The following is a 16,851-nucleotide window of genomic DNA, read 5'->3' on the forward strand; positions in this document are numbered from 1 at the left end:
CAAGGACACAATGCTAATGTGGGTGCCAAGGACTGCTCTTCTCTAAGGTAGACAGGCTCACTTAGCACCTTGGTCTCACTTCTATGATCTGTGTATTTTTAAAAGACAGATTTTAGCTCCCTCTGAGAAGATGTGTCATAAATTGCAAAGAACGCTGATGACTGACAATATTGGCAAACCTGTTCCAGGAGGAGATGGAAGAGAACCCAAAACAAATACATAAAGGTGAGTATAACTTTTCTATACAATGACTAGTAAGAATTTCTTATCATACAGTAAAAATCCATGGGGCACAGTAAATCACATTTAGTTTAGCAAGCTAATGTTATAACTATTTTGGACACACTTGTGGAGCTATTTAATTTTGCAAAATAAATTGAAGAGTTCAATGAGATATTGTAATTGCTGAGTTTGGGAATTCCCAAGCCCCCTGCGCCTTAAAACGTACTGAATATTCTCACATGGAAGCCACAGTAAAATTGGTCTAAAATAATACCTGTTGCCAACTTTTATCTTTGTGCAGGCACAAGAAGTGGAGGAGTCATACCCCAGCAGCTTCTGTGAATAGCAGACTATCCATGCAGGCCCAGGACTTGGTATCAGAGGCCTCCAAAAACGTTGCAGTCCCCTTAGAAATCACCTCGGGAATGTGTGGGCCAAATGAGGGATGTAGAGTTAAAAATTTAGCAAGCTCTCAGCAGAGGCGACATGCAGTTCCCTTTAATAAATAAAGTCTTTGCCAGCCTGGTGGTCTAATGGCGACATTACAGGGCTCTGACTGATGCCTGGCATGAACAGTCACTGAGAAACGCTTGTTTTGTTTAAAGCGGACTCTTGCCGACCCTCATGTTCTCGAGCTCCATCTCGGCTCTTACCAAGTGTGTGGTCTCACCCAAGACACAGCAGCCAGTACAGCAGCTTTGCAGCCCCACCGGTGGAAGCGGAAGTGTAGACACGGGACAGGTGGGTTTGGGTATTTTTACCACTGACACACCTAGCCCTGTCATGAGCCTGGTTAAAATACCTGGTAAAAATGTGCAGTCCGGCCACACTACAGTTACCACTGACAGAGCTGAACCCCCAGGGAGTTGACAGGTGTACAGAACCTTTGTGTAAATGTAGCCAGGACAACAGGAGAACCGTTCAGTTAATATGGCAATGACATAGTTCAGTCCCATCCACACAATTAAGACCAAACACTGTTCTAACATGGCCCAGGTACAACAGTGTTGTAGCCCAGGGCTTATTCACGCAGACCCCAATAAGTACACAGTGGTGCGATGTGTTTCCTTTAGTCTTGAAAGCTTTACACCCATTTCCCATTAAATTACGCACTGGTTTTCTAATTCTTCTTTTGACTTCAGTCAAACTGCATCTGGCCCTTTGTAGGTAAATGTTGCACAGTTGGTTGATCAGTTCAGGAAACTGGAACAAACCACTTCTGCTTGCAAGCTTTGGCTACCTGGACACTATTTACTTTTGGTTGGTGTGGATCCTAAGCCCAGAAAGTTCAACTGGTGTATAAATATCAACTGAAACGTTGTTTCTCTTCTTAGGAACTTTCAGCTAAATGAATTTGAGACAGGTGTCCAAGCCGTGCTGTTACCTGTCTGCTGTAGATGCAGCTTTACAGAACCAGTGTTTCCTAAAATGATTTCAAATGTATTTGCTGTGCTAACCTCATTTCCTTCTCCTTCAGCTCCTCATTATTAATGTAATAACTAACTGGCTCTATAGTTTTATTTTTAGCTTCAGGTAAGGATCGTGTTCCTGCTAAAAAAGAATGACCCAGTTAGATATATGGCTGTTGCAAAAGAGCAAGCTTTGGATGCAGGTTCTCTACATCAGCTGTTCCCAGACCTAGAGCAGTTAAATATTCAAGGTAGGATCAAGATGGCTTTTTCCTAATGTATTAGCTTGGTTTTTCTGATCTCTTGCTAGGTAGGACTAGACCTAATTAAACTCATGTTCTGCTTCCTTCCCAGACATTATAGCTTAGTGCTAGTTTTAGCAATACCCTGCATGTGTAAAGTACCTTTCAGTGGATCTCAGACACCTCTATATTGATACAGATTAGGGAACTGAGGCATAGAGGCTTGTCCAACAAAACTGGACAAGCCAATGGCAAAGCAGAATCCAAGCATCTTCCCTGCTCTCTACATTTTGTTCATCCTACAAGATGTCCTTGGGTGGAACTGGTACTCGTTTAACAGGAAGTGACAGGTTGTCCTGGAGGGGGAGTGACATTAACAGCACTTTTAATTTCTTACTGGGTTTGTTTAACCAAAAGGATGGTAATTTAACTTTACCCACATTGACAGTCTTGCAATAAATCCACTTGTTTGCTTGTAATACCACTATCAAAAAAGTTATGGTCTTTTGAGCTTGTTACTCTCATAATTAAAGTGTGGTTAGAATCTTTTTATATAAATATACATAAAACATAATTACTGTATAAAGTTCGTACTCATAAAAGTGAGAGCAGCTAGAGCCAGAGATAGGTCGAATGTTACCTACACTGCTCTGACAGGTGTCTACAATTTTTAGTCTGAGGCTTCTACTGCCTAAAGACAGACAATTCTGCCAAATTAAATAATGGTTTTGCAACGTGGACTAGCACAGAACCACTTTGCTCACTCATACTGACTCGTGAGCTGCACTGGGATTTGAAGCCACATCTCTGGAAAGAGTTGAGTGAATCGGCAGTTCCATTTGGAGTGAGTGAAGGAAATAACATTGCTAATTTAAAATATTTCAGCTTCACTTTGATTCACTTTCAGGTGTAGAATACTTACACCACCTTTAGAAAGAGTCTGTGAACATCATTAAGTAAAGCACTCTGACATGCAAGATATTAATACAGACCCTTGTGTTGCAGTGTAGTTCATAAAAATCTTCAGAGTGCAACCAGAGCACAATATACAGCCACAAATATTTTCAGTCCACATAAAACAAAACCAGCTTCCTTCTTAAGAGCTACAAACATTGAGACTCATGGCTCTTTTGGATGAAAATTAGTAGAAATTCTCTCGAGCCTGAATAGATTGGTTTTCTACCTCAAAAATCACACCAAACAAGTCAAGTAGCTGCACAGAGAAGATATCTGCTCTTGGGAACCTAGCGGCCATTCCCTTTCAGCTTGGTACAGTGGGACCCAGAAGCACAATGTGTCCCATAGAGCTGATGTGTGAGGGCACTATTGTCCTCTTGTGGGCTGAAGATGCCAGGGTTGCTCAGCGGCTAATCATTTCATTGACTGTTCTGTGGCTTAGCTGCCCAAGAAGAGGCCTAGGTTTTGGAAACCCACTATCATGTGTGTGCAGGTGCAGCCAGCCACCAGCGACGGGAGCTGTATTGCATGCAGCCAGCATTCTTTAGTCACTGTAGGACAATAATTTCTAAAACGGATCACTGTAAATTGGGTGAATCGCTCAGAGCCATTTATGGGATTTGCCTGCTGTCCACCACAGCAATGGCATGAGCCTTGCCTGCTAGTATTCTGAGGCTGTGGGCTCCATTATGCGTTAAAGCCCACACTAAAGGGGTTAGTGGAGGAGCAGCTAGGGCTGCTGCAATGAAACCAGGGTTCTTGCTTGCATCGTTCCTTGCTCTGTAATGAAGCCTCACAATTGCACTTCAGATGAAACCCCCTCTGGTATTAAGAGTCCCCAGGGCCTGGGAGCATCATGAGCCATTTCGCAGCCGGCTGGAAGAACTTGCTCTGCCTTCTCCACTGCAGAAGCAGTCGCCCCTCCTGAAGGCAACACCCCAGAGGTAACTAACCCCTTCTCAGCATGCCTCTGAATCTACTATAGAGGAGGATATGCTTCCCTCCAACCCAGCAGCAGGCTTGAGGAAATCTGCGCCTTGTGAACTGATGCTCCTAGAGCTACCTGTCAGAAGTACACATAAATAGCCAAGTAAAGCATCAGGACCACGTGCTATTAGCCCTCTCCCCTGGGCTAGGCACTGTTTCCTGAGCCTAGCTCAGCAAACACTGGGCCCCGTCCTGAGAGATGCTGAGCTCCGGCTGCAAGGTGCTAACACCCTCAGCAGCCGCTGAAGGAGCCCAACCCCTTCCAGAATCACACCCACCTTTTTGTTTGAAGAACTAATCCTGGCATCACCCTAGCCCTAGAACTCTCCTAAGAGAGTGGCCTCTGTCCTCTTCCTCTCCCCGCCCCCCTCAACGTGAATTTAGTGCCCATGACAGGATTAATAGTCATGACAAGACCCAGGGCAGTAGTATCTACCAGCTCAGCCCTGCTCCACCCCTTCTGGAAAGGGGTTGTGGATCTGGCCCTCTGACTTTACTTACAACTGATCACAGCAGCATAAAATGTGATTGTGTTTCAGATCGCAGTCCAAGTCTGAAATACTAGACACCGTTCCTTTTCCTTGCACCAACCCTGAGCCACACACTGAGCCATGGTGGTGCAACATCCCTTGCACCGACACTGAGCCAAGGTGGGGTGAAAAAGGCACAGCTGTCCGCCAGGCTAGTGCAGAGCACAGAGATGGCGAGGCTAATGTTATCTGAACTCTCAAGAGCCAGATTTTGACTACTACACCAGGTTCACTCCATGCAAACCGGCTGCTCCGGCATCCCACTGACACAGCGGAGATGGAGTGCACTGTGGGGTGCCCAAGGGCCTCCCCACCGGGAGCAGAGCCAGCGTAGCTAGTTGTATGCCACCCCCCAACACAGGCAACGTGTCCGAGGGGAACGGCTGGGGCATTCCTACGTCCTAGCTGCCAGAGCGCCCCGAGGGGCTAGTGCAGCTGAGGCACAAAGACAGAGCAGTCGCTGAAGCTGCTTCCCCCCCGCCGGGGGAGTTGCATTGTCTTCTCCCCTCCATCCCTGCACTAGACTTAGCCCAACATAGGGGTTAATTCTCTGGGTCTGCCCTCTGGCTGAGCTCTCTAAAATGTGTCTGTGGTTTAGTTACCCCAGGGGGTGCCCAGTATTCGTGAGGGTTGCGTTCCTGAAAAGGGCGATGGATACCGGGGAATTTTTCCCCATAAGAAATAATGGCCTGCCCCCTCCTCCATTCCCAGCCTGCCTTTTCCCGCCCAGTTCTGCCCCCTCCTCTGAGCACACCCCATCTCCGCTCCTCTCCCTCCCTTCCAGCGCCTTCTGCAGGCCGGGGGAAGCACCCAAAGAAAAGCCATGCAAAAGGCAAAGCAAGGGATGTGTGGATCAGGACCAGTGTGAATCAGAACATGTTCCCCTACTGATGAGCAATGGATACGCGAAACGATGGATAAGGGGGAAGACGTATACTCATAGCTCATAGTGGTGCATGATCACAATTTTGCTGCCACCTCACTGGAGGTTCCACGTCTGCTTCCAGAGCTGGGGTTCACATTGGCTTCAGGAGGTGAGCAGCTTTCCAGAAACAAACCTCACTCATTTACAACGCAGCCCAGCTCAGATCCACATAGCAGCCAGCAGGATTCATCCAGTGTTCAGGACAGATCCTGACCCTTTCTTTAAGGACCGATATGATGATTGAAGGGGAAACTGGGAAGCCAAATGCAGCCCTGCACACCTGGCTTCTCAGGAAGACGTGGAGATGGATTTCCTAGCTGTGTTTAAATTTGAAATATAATCGGGATACGGCACAATGGAAGCCCAGGTCAAAGGGTTACCGTTAACATTGCTTGTCCACGGAATGTTTATGAATCACATTCTGTGGTGCTTGCATGCAGCTTTCTGAGAAGGGTCAAAGATTAGTTAGTTTTGTAAAACATTCTGAAGGCGAAGAGCGTGGTTGTGATAATAAAGAAACTGCCTCCCTCTAGTTCAAACAAGTAGGTCATTCCCTCACCCTAGCTGTCCAACTTGGTTATGCCTCATGCAGTGTGGCGGGGACAGGTTTTTTTCTTTTCTATGTACGGGAAGAGAAACAGATAAAACTGTGGGAGGCAACGGTGAGGATGAGTCAGAGGCAGCAGGGAACGAGTGAAAGTAATTTTCTGGGGAACTAATTAATGCTGTTGGAAAAATTCAGATTTCGAGCATGGCTCAGTTCTTTGGAACTGAATAACGATTCATATAGGGATGGTTTCGTTAACCTCACTAATTACAGTGTAATTAATTCCTGTGGGGGTTTACGGTGAAGCTTACCCAGATACCATATTGTCTTTTCCCCTCTCACAAGGAAAGAGCCCTCTGAAGGAGGAAAGCGATTTGACCATCGTGTTTGACAAGAGAGGGACACGCCATCATCATGCAAAGGGATTGGCGGGGGGCGGGAAGCCAGATGAGCTCTTGGCGCTAATAGCGGTACAAAGCTTGTCACTAACTCCGAGCTTAATGCTGAGGCTTTGCTAGAAGGAAAGGCCTCGAACGGTTCCTTAGCTGGGCACAGCAGGGCTTCCAATTTCAGCTAACTAATGAGTGCAGCAGCGATCCAAGGAGTCCTTTTCTGCCTCCCTAGGCATGTGTCTTACAACATGAAGTTCCAAAGCACCATTTACCTGCAGGCTGTTGATGAAGGAGAATGGGGGACAGGACGCTCATATTTCTCCTGAGAGAGGAAGATTTGTTTCCTCAAAGTCATACTCCATGCCTGGACAACAGCCCGGGGCATTCAGTCAGGTTAATCACGTTCGCGAAAGTGACTGTGAAGCAGGTAGAGATTTTCTGCAGGGAGAAGAACCTCTGCTGCTGTCCCAGCACCAGTTCCATGCTATGCCAATACTGAAGGTTAGCTTCCCCCTGCTACACGTTAGCCAGCAGCCCCCACCCGGCAGGGACCCGTATAGAGAGACGGATAGATATTAGCAAACATTGGTAGTGATACATTAGGTTTTTTGTTCCTGAAACATCTCCCTGCTTTTAAAAAAAATCTGGCTCTCCGCTGAATCAGAATAGCATTGTACCATAATAAAGCCAAGCATGTTAAATAGTTGTTTGTATAAAAAACATGAGGGGGCATTTTTCCTTGCTAAAAATTAAACAGAAGGGGGGGGGCTCTTGAAGAGCTCCAGTCAGTATTATTTATTAGCTGTATCACAGCAGCACCAAGAGGCCCATGCCAAGATCAGAGGTTCAACATACCAGATGCTGAAGAGAAATTAAGTAACTTGACCGAGATCACACAAATTTGTGACAGATCTGGGAACCAAGCCCAGAACTTGAGGATCAAGTCCAGAGCTTTAACCACATGGCTCTTCTTCCAGCCAAACAGCTACACTCCATACATGAGGAGATACATTGCAAAAGAAACTGCTACCACCACATCCTGGCATGATGATCAAAGCATGAACTCTTTAAATGGAGGCTCAAGAAGACCCTGTGCTCTACAGTCCCCATGCCTTATGGAATTCCCCTAAGCACAAAAGGTTTAAGTAACTCTTTGAAGGCACCATCCCAGCTTATCCATTCTGCTGCTGCTCTCTTTCCTCCTCTCCGGCTTACACTACCATCCCACAAAACCATACTTCATCATTAGTGTTCAGTGCAGTACAGGATGCTTGGAAAGTTCTCAGCTCCTAGATGGTCATTTTCAGCACAGCCACACCTCCATCAGGATGACTGGTCTTGGTATTTCCAAAGGGTCTGCAACAAGAAGAGGCTGTAGGATATTACAGAGTCTCTATTCAAAAAACTATGGGCCAGATCCGCAACCTGCGAGAACTGACAACCCTCAGCTCAGGTCAATGGAGCCATGACTGTTCACAGCAACTGAGGACCTGGGCCTTCAGAGATAACTTTGCATTCTCTCCCTGCCATTATTTGTTCTGGGCAACTACTGGAATAAGTGGCTCCTGTGTGATATTCCCAAATTGGCTATAAAGTCCCTCACCTGAAACATACTTTTCAGCTGCGTGTTATCACTGTGTTGAAAACTCTTATCACAGTCAACGTGGTGTCAAGGTGATTGTACGTCTGTTCTAAAATAGATCGCATCATTGTAATGGAGTGAGTCAGGATGGTGCTTCAATCTCACCCTGTTTTAAACGGCCACTGGTGGCCAGGCCATGTTCCCATGCAGATCATGTTTATGAGAGTTCATATTTGGCCCTTACAAGTAGCATCCAAAAGCTGGTGCACTGTGCCAGGCTGTTCCAGTGAGTGGATCCCCAGAAAGGCCCAAAGAGCGATGGCACCCAGAGCATGAAGTTTCCTCCAACACCTGCAAGGGTCCACCTGGAACCAGGCTGAGGCAGGATGATGTGCTAGGGGAACGCTGCGCGGCCACCACCCACGCTGCACTTGTTCTGGACAGAAAAGACTCCCCGACTCTTGTATTACGGGTCTTTCCTGATCACTAACATGAATGACCCATGTGCAACATGGGATTATTTTAAAATCCAGTGTGGATCCAGTCAGCTCCAGAGAGTGAGTTTCTTTGTTTGGAGCTAGTGTTAGGCCATCTACAGGCTGTAGTTAATTTTCTAATCTGTGGATTGGAGGGTCATTAACCCACAGGGTTTCCGGAATGATTCATATTAACAAACCCAGGCTGTAAATACAATTGAGTGAGTGCGAGGGCAGTTAATTGAGCAGCAAAGGCCGATTTAAATAATCAATGCGGCATCGATTTACCTCCACTTGTTGGCATCCAGGTCAAATGCTTCCACGGTGGTCACATGAGTGACACCATCAACCCCCCCGCCCCCGATGGCCAGTAGGTATCCATTGGCTGCGGCAGCTTTCACCTAAACACAAATCCCCAGATTTCAGAACTGAGGGTAAAAGGAACAAGCCAGAAGGGGCTTAAAACTAATCTGGTCTCATGGTGCTGAAGAGCTCTAGAATATTTTCACACTGTGGGCAAAAATAAATGGAAAGGGAGGGGATGAGACCCTGAAAACTGGGCTGTTTCCATCTGTAGAGACTCTTAACAGCTGTTGATCTTGTGCATTACGCTGGTCAGTGCTATGCCCAGAATCCGCACAGCAGTGCTCTCCGGCTCTGTTGGTATATTCGAGCCCCTCTGCCCAGAAAGAAAAGAAATCATCCAAAAGCAGGCCTGGCAATTTGAAAAGGAAAACAAAACAGGCTTGGCATTGACTAGGAGCGAATGGAGTTTAATATCCCAAACCACTCAGCTCATGGAAAAAGGATCAGAAGTAACAAGGGCAGGGACTGGGATGGAGGAAAAGAGGCAGAATCTACTAGAGATCCGCCCGCAGTGCCTGTGTAATCTGACATCTCTATTAAGATGATCAGCAGTGAAATAGTTATCAGAACTACTGGCATTCAGCTCCATTGAGCGGAATAGGGCAGTTCTTCCATCTCTTAGCGCGATCATATCTATTTGCAGCCTCAGCAAAGCAGCCCTGCTTCTTCACAGACAGGTGGGCAGACCCTCTTGGTTTTGAAAAGGGAAGCTTAAATTCTGCAGAAGCTGATGAGAAGCCACCAGACAATACCACTGAATGTCTGCCCAGCCCATCTTCTGAGCACACAGTGATGACTCTGGATGCAGAGATTCCTCTTCCCATCCCATCCCTCACTTTTCAGAGGTTTTTTTTTTTTAAATAATCAAATTCCAGCTGTTGTGTAGCTCTGTAGTCGTGCAGAGATTATGCTTCTCTGCAGGTGGCACTTTCAAACACAATTAACATGCAACGAGCAGACAAAGCTCAGAACGTGCTCATGAGGGTGATGCACTGTCTAATTTTCAGAACGACAAGGCCGCTCACCTTCGCTAAAATACATTAATCAGAGTTTTACTTCATCATTGCATATGTTTGCCTTCAGCAAGGGAAAGGCAGAAGAGAAAATACACCGGAACAAATATCCTTTCCCCAGCAGGAAGAAACCAAAAGGTAACCTCATTTGGATGAGGTAACTAATACAAAAGAAATTTATAAATTATTAAATTCACAATATTGTTTGCTGCTTCTTCCTGGGCACTGTACTCCATATCCAACTGTTCAGTTGTGGTTCCCATTGGGAACACACTCTATCTGCCCTATGTGTCCCAAACTGGCTGATGATTGATCTCCGAATGAAATTTGAGGACTTGGAGGTTTATCTGCACCCTGAATTATTTGGGTCCGGGTTACCTGAGCCGTCATGTCTCCAGATTCAATGGGAGAGAAGAAGGTGCTCTTGGTGAGGGGCAACCGACTCTGGAATTCATTCCTCCAGCCCAGATCTGGAGACCTTCAGGTCATGCTGCACACCCTGTCTGTTTCTCCAGCCTTTTCCTGAGGAGGAGGGTATGTCTGGCAGGGTGGATGGAGAAGGAAGGGCATCGGAGTTGGGTAACATTGTAACGTTAACCCAAGACCACCGGCACAAAACTGAACCAATCTAATGGGCTGGAAACAGCGTTCTGGTTCTGACTTTCTGCGTGGTCTTGAGCAAGTCAGTTCCCTGCTCTGTGCCTTGGTTTCTCCATCTGTTGCGCTTAGGTTCCTATACTGTCCCAGCACAGTGATATCCACACCCCACCTGTGATGTGGGAGTAATAATGAACTAGACCCCCATTGCAAAGCACTACAGGATCCTTGGATGGAAGCTTGAGGAGTGTAAAAGACTGTTCGCATGCAATACCTTATTCCTCTTTGATTTCATGGGCATCATCGGTGACCATTCATTGGTGACTGGATCAAACCGCTCAGCACTGCAGAGCTCCGTGAAGTCATCGTGGCCACTGACAGTGTAGATTTTCCCTTGAAGCATAGCACAGCCAAAATTCTCTCTGTAGGTGCCCAAGGGAGGGCAAGAAGACCATGCATCCTCCTCTGGATTGTAACGTTCCACTGGGAGAGAAACCAGAAGAAAGATGCCCAGGAAAGAGCCACAAGATCCTGGGTTCTAATCCCAACTCTGGCCCTTGTGTCCTTTGGTAAATCTTAGATGTACTTCTGGGAGCTTGGGCCAATCTCTCAATCACTCTGTGTCCCAGTTTCCCCACTATCTAATAGGGAAAATAAAATTTGCTTACCTCACAGGAACACTCAGAGGACTGAGTCAATAATGGCTGCAAAATGCTTTGAAGATTAAAAGCACCCAGCTGCTAAGCTTTGTTACTGACGCACAAGAAGTTAAAAAAAATCCACACACCCCCAGGGATCAGACAGCTAGGAGGCTGCCCGCCTGGGCCTCCGTTAAACGGATTGAACAGTGGAAAGGATTCATAATTGGGGAGCAGCAAAGGGTGGCCAGGTCTGAGCATGGGCAACATGGAACCATCTCTGACTCCATGCTGGAGGTGTCACTGGAGGGAAAGTGGGGGTGGCGCCGGGGGCTCTGCTTGCTTGGGCCAGCTTCCTCATTCTCTCCAGGTGGCGGAGGGCTCCCTCTGCTTTTGGGGGGAAGGGCAGGGAGGCAGAGCAGTGGAGAGAGACTAAATTGCCATAGAGCCCCAAGGCCGAATATATTGGTGTGGGCATCAATGGGAATCATACACTCCTCTGAGACGGGGCTCATTGCTCTGCCAACTTAGCTCTGTTACCTGAATACAGCGGAGACTGGCCATCCGAGCCCCCGATAGCATAGACGTAGCCATCTAACACTGCCATCCCTAAGCCCATGGGTGCCATCTTGCACCACCTGTTCCCACGAGGATCATACCTAAAACAAGGGGGAGGCAGTCAGGAGTGCGGGAGAATGCCCCAGACTGTCCCAGGTACGGCACATGAGAGCTTCTTTCTGGGCTAAGTTACGAGCAGGGTGTCTGGAATTCAGCCTGTCTCTATACAAGGCCCCCTGAGAACAGGATACACACGTTTCCACTCACAATCCCTATCAGACAAGCCCTGTTTGCCCTCCTCTGTCCTTTGGCTGGGGGATCTGTGCCCTTTCAGAAATCAAAACAGGAGAATTTAGTGCTGGCGAAAGGTGTCAGATTGAAGAGCCCAGGAGACCTAAGCCCTCTGCCTACAGAACAGGTTCCGACCAGCACCCAGACAGGAGAGCAGACTGCTGGCCATCTTGTGAATTACAAACCAGAATCCTCCATGTCCCAGCTCCCCTGATTGGCGGAGATTGGGTGCCTCATGGCTGTGGAGGACATCGAGTCAACATTGACACCTCTCTCCATATTAAACAAAAGCTCTCTAGCCAAGACGGCAACTTCAGTGGCTGTAACAATCCCAGTTGTTCACTATGAACTCAGACATTGGCAGCCCTACAGAGCACAGTCCATGAAAGTTATGTCCCTCCGCACACGGGTTCCGATACTTTTCCACAGTGCTGAGGTGTACCATCCCATCACGGCCTCCTACACAGTACAGATAGCCGCCCAGCTCTGCTACGCCCATGTCTCGTTTGCCTTTGCTCAGGCGGGCCACGCCACATCTCCATTCCTGTGTCATGGGGTCATACCTTGTGCAGGGAGAAGAAGAAAGTTTTGTTTTTGTTTTTTAAAGGTGACAAGGTGGCAAACGTCTCACATGCCATGCAAGGAAATGTGGGGTTAGAAACGATACATTAGACACTAATTAGTGGCCGCGTTTGCACTCCATTTTCAGGTGGGAGTGAGTCCCTTGCACTGACTATTCTGAGCATTGTGTAGGTGCCTGCACAGAATGGGAATTCAAGAGGAAGGATCGCCTTGGGATTAAGGCCCTAGACTGGGAGTCAGAAGATGCGAGTTCAATTCCCAGCTCTGCCACAGACTCCCTGTGACACCTTGGGCAAGTCCCTTCATCTCTCCGTGCCTCAGTTTTACATCTGAAAAACTGAATTGGTGAGAATGAGGAATTTGGTACAGCTTGTGAAGGGCTTGGGTACTGTGCTGATTAGGAGGTGGTCACAAGTATACATGGAGCAGCCAGTCAGTAGGTGACCATCTCTCTGCTATGCATACAGCAATGCTTTCCACAGGGAATATAATGTTTGTTTTAATGTGCTGGGTATATCACTCTCCCTAACAGTACACCTATAATGCAGGTAGTGTTGCCTAGTGGTCAGGCCCGGGTATATTACTTAACCTTTCTGTGCCTCAGTTTCCCCATCTGTAAAATGAGGGATATGATACTGATTTCCTTTGTAAACTGCTTTGAGATCTGTTGATGAAAAGCCCTTTATAAGAGCTAGGTAGTATTATTATCATCAACAAAGCTCAGTTTTATTAATTTAAAAATTCTTAATTTAAGAAATGATCCTGTATTTAAAAGAAGATACGTACATAGAATATAGATTTAATAGCATATGGTATGGATCTAATTTAAGGCAATGGAGGAGGAAATTAGGGTGCAAAGTGGGATGTTTGGTATGTTGTGGAAATTAACATAAGAAGTGGAAAGCTCTCACTGTATATCACTAGGTGGGCTGGTTTTTTGGCAAACTGATATCTCGGAAAGGAGACAGCTCATCAGGAATAAACTCACCTTAGGGTTTTGCAGCCTTGGAAAGACAACAACACATTTCTAACATGCTAGCACTCTCTCAATTCTACTTATATTTAGCAAGGTTTCAGAAGCTGAATGTAGCACTTATGGAATGAGCAGAGGGCTTAAAGTAGTCTTTACCAAGCAGTAACTGGTTGTCAAAGCTGTCATTAAACTCAAGCAGTAACTGCAGCCACCAAAGATATAGGGGAGATTCTCTATTCCCAAGAACCCTGTATGCAAAGTGTAGTTAAATGCGAGGGATGTGGTTATAAAAGCATGTTGTCAGCTCAGCTCTAGCCACTCATTAAACAGAAGAAATATCTCCTTTGCATATTACAAATCTCAAACTCACTTGTCTTTCATATGTCAGCATTTTTTTATTAATGATGAAGACTTTTTTTTTAAAAAAAGTCTTCAATTTCCATTAAAAATAATTCTAAAGATAGCAAGAGAAAGACAAATTTTGTACAAATTCAATTAATTAAGCCATCTCCTTCCACTGTCTCCCAACCCAGCTGGAGAATTGTGTTCAGAATTGTTTAGAGAGGGAGCGTTACAGTTTTAAGTAAGGACCTTACACCTTTGCTGACAACAAGTGAAATCATTTTTCACGGCCTAGTTTACTTATCACCACTGTTTTAAACATAGCGAACAGCTTCAGACATGTCGCTTTCTACTCCATTCCACTTACTGGTTCTTATCCACTAGCAACATGCTGCAAAGTTTGGGCTGTAAGCACTACAGGGGAAAATTTATTGATTTTTAATGATCTATACTCCCTGTGTGACTTTGGGAAGTCGCTTAGTTTCTCTGTGGCTCAGCTCCCCATGGGTAAATGGCAATAGCCCTTTCTCCCCCCCCCCCCCCCCCACTTTGTCTGTCTTGTCTATTTCAATTGTCAATTCTTTGGAGCACGGACTGTCTATTACTATGTGCATACATGTGGGCCCCCAATCTCAGCTGAGTGCTCTAAGCACTATTGTAATACAAATAGATAAAAAGGTGCAGTGTAGACATACCCGAGGTGCAAAGGGATTGCTCCAACACCGCAGCATATTAACGGCCTACCCATCTGTCGTTAGTGGATGCTAACTCAGTCACAGAAATAAAGCGAAACAGAGTAAAGGCTTTAGAGTTCCAGGGCAATTACATAACGCAGCTAACACCTTCCTGCCTGAGGCAAAACAGCTTTCAAATATTACATCAAAATCCCATTTTGCAGGAGCAGCATTCTAGGAGACATTGTTTCCACTTCCCCTAATCCTAAGAACCACCACATGTCTCAGGCCTTTAGTTAACTTGTGGGAATCGAGATTGTTCAGGCTCCAGACTGGCTTGACTTTTGTCCATTTCACAGATTAAAGTTCCCTCTCGTTTCCATTAATCTTAATGGGATCAAAGTCTTTCCATTAACACTAAAGGCTTTTCACTTTTGCAAGCTGAAAAGCAAGATGTTATTGTTATAAAAAGCACACGTGTTGCATACTCCATTAGTCTGAACCCTGGATTTGCATGGGAGATTTCAAAACTATCTAATCCTCAGAAGCCAACACCACTTGTATCATACTTAGAACACAGTTATTTTACCCTTCAGCACTCATTTCTGCTCTTCCTCAGGTTTCTAACTGAGTAGCTCAGCCAGACTATTTAGATCAACAGAATCGCCACATTCTAAGAGCTCAATGTGGGAGCAATAGGAGCTGTAGATCCCTAGCATCATCGTTCAGCTTTGAGAAAGAGCCACGGGTACAGCGGCAGGTGCTACTGTTCTCCATTTCTGAATGCACAGCTTGACTTCTTGGTCACCTAGCTTTCTGCATTTAGAACATGCCCATCGCCACGGTATCTAGGCTCCCCGTGCACAGCTTTAAAACTTAGCGTCATCAAAGAGACCTCACTGGCTCCCAAAGGTGTTGCTGTCATTCATCGGTGTCATAGGGATGGGTATATTATCACCCAGGAAGATAAACCATCCCATAAGAACTCCAAACACTAAAATTCTCTTTCCCAAATTAAACATTTACTGATGCCTCAGATGGGGAAAAGCATAGAGGCAATAATACTGCTTTGATCTGGAGCTTTGGGGTGCGTTTTGCTGACTGTTATTCTGGCTCCCATCTGTACAGCCAGGGACAATTCAAAGACAGGTAGGAAGCGTCGTCAGTTTATTGAATTTTTACATCTACAGCATTTTCTGATGGGCCATCAGCTGCTGATTATTGAGAGGCCTGAAGCAGCATCTTCGCTTGGGTTATTAAATTACTATTGCAGTGACTGATTGGAACGATTACTACAATCGCAAGGCAATTTAAAATAAATTATTTCACCACTGAGTATTGCAACCACCACACTGAGCATAACTGGAACCAATTGCAACCGGGAAGATGCAGTCATGAGCTTGATTATTAATGTTTTATAAATACGTAAGTTACAGTGCCAATATTTTTTTTAATGGAAATGGTTTTGAATGCTACTCTTCATTTGGTCAATATGTAGTTTGGCAGGGGGTTGGAACTTCTGCAAGGAGGAGTAGAGGTTTTCAGAATTTTTTTTTGTTTAAATGGGAAAAGATTTTCCGATTAGCTGCTTATTTTTAGCGACAGAATTTAATGGACACTTTTCATGCTGATTGCCAGCTTGCCAAGGTACAAAGAGAAACTCCTCTAACAAATATGAATGTTTTTAAGCTTGAGCTATTAGGTGCTGCCATTCCAACCCAGATGTAAATAATATTTAGAACTAGGCAATCTCCACTTTAAAGTGAACCTTCATTGAAACAATATAGCTGCTGCACACACTTTGCCTCTTCTCAGAAAGCCAAGGGGAAATGTTATATTAATAAACTTTCCATACCCTTTTGCGCTATGAGCCATCTCTCCATTCTAGAACCTGGGACACAGACAACTCATAGAGCAGAAGAATTAGCTAGATGGGGAGAGAGTATCTTCCTGAAACCCTGTTCTTTATGGTCCTTCATTTAGGATTAAAATATCTCCCCAAGAGATGTTACAGTTCCTCTGTCTGCAGAGATCTGGACATTTACCCACCTATTGGGGGATTATTTGTTACATCAATCAAGAAAAACACAACAGTTAAGCAACATGGAGGCAATATCACAAGCCCACTCCTGAAGTTCCTAAATAGGCAACCTCACCTGCAAACCAACTCCATGGGCACACTAATTGCACATAAGTGTTGCCTCGCAGTTAGGTAAGCAGCATGAAGACCTATAGGTAAAAAGAAAAGGAGTACTTGTGGCACCTTAGAGACTAACCAATTTATTTGAGCATGAGCTTTTGTGAGCTACAGCTCACTTCATCGGATGCATACCGTGGAAACTGCAGCAGACTTTATATACATACAGAGATCATAAAACAATACCTCCTCCCACCCCACTGTCCTGCTGGTAATAGCTTATCTAAAGTGATCATCAAGTTGGGCCATTTCCAGCACAAATCCAGGTTCTCTCACCCTCCACCCCCCCACACAAATTCACTCTCCTGCTGCTTCTCTGTGTGTATATAAAGTCTGCTGCAGTTTCCACGG

General features: G+C 45.7%; 1 protein-coding gene across 1 annotated transcript; it reads right to left on the reverse strand.

Moving 5' to 3' along the window:
• Positions 1-7,534: 7,534 nt before the first annotated feature.
• Positions 7,535-12,285, reverse strand: LOC311532181 (uncharacterized protein; the record flags this gene model as incomplete). The annotated part of the gene is made up of 4 exons (XM_084650433.1): positions 7,535-7,567; positions 10,520-10,728; positions 11,424-11,542; positions 12,152-12,285. 4 exons carry the CDS (start codon positions 12,283-12,285, stop codon positions 7,535-7,537), a joined length of 495 nt encoding a protein of 164 aa, XP_084506559.1.
• Positions 12,286-16,851: the final 4,566 nt, after the last annotated feature.

Source organism: Lepidochelys olivacea (genome assembly GCF_965140295.1).
Source record: "Lepidochelys olivacea isolate rLepOli2 genome assembly, chromosome: 16".
NCBI lineage: Eukaryota > Metazoa > Chordata > Testudines > Cheloniidae > Lepidochelys > Lepidochelys olivacea.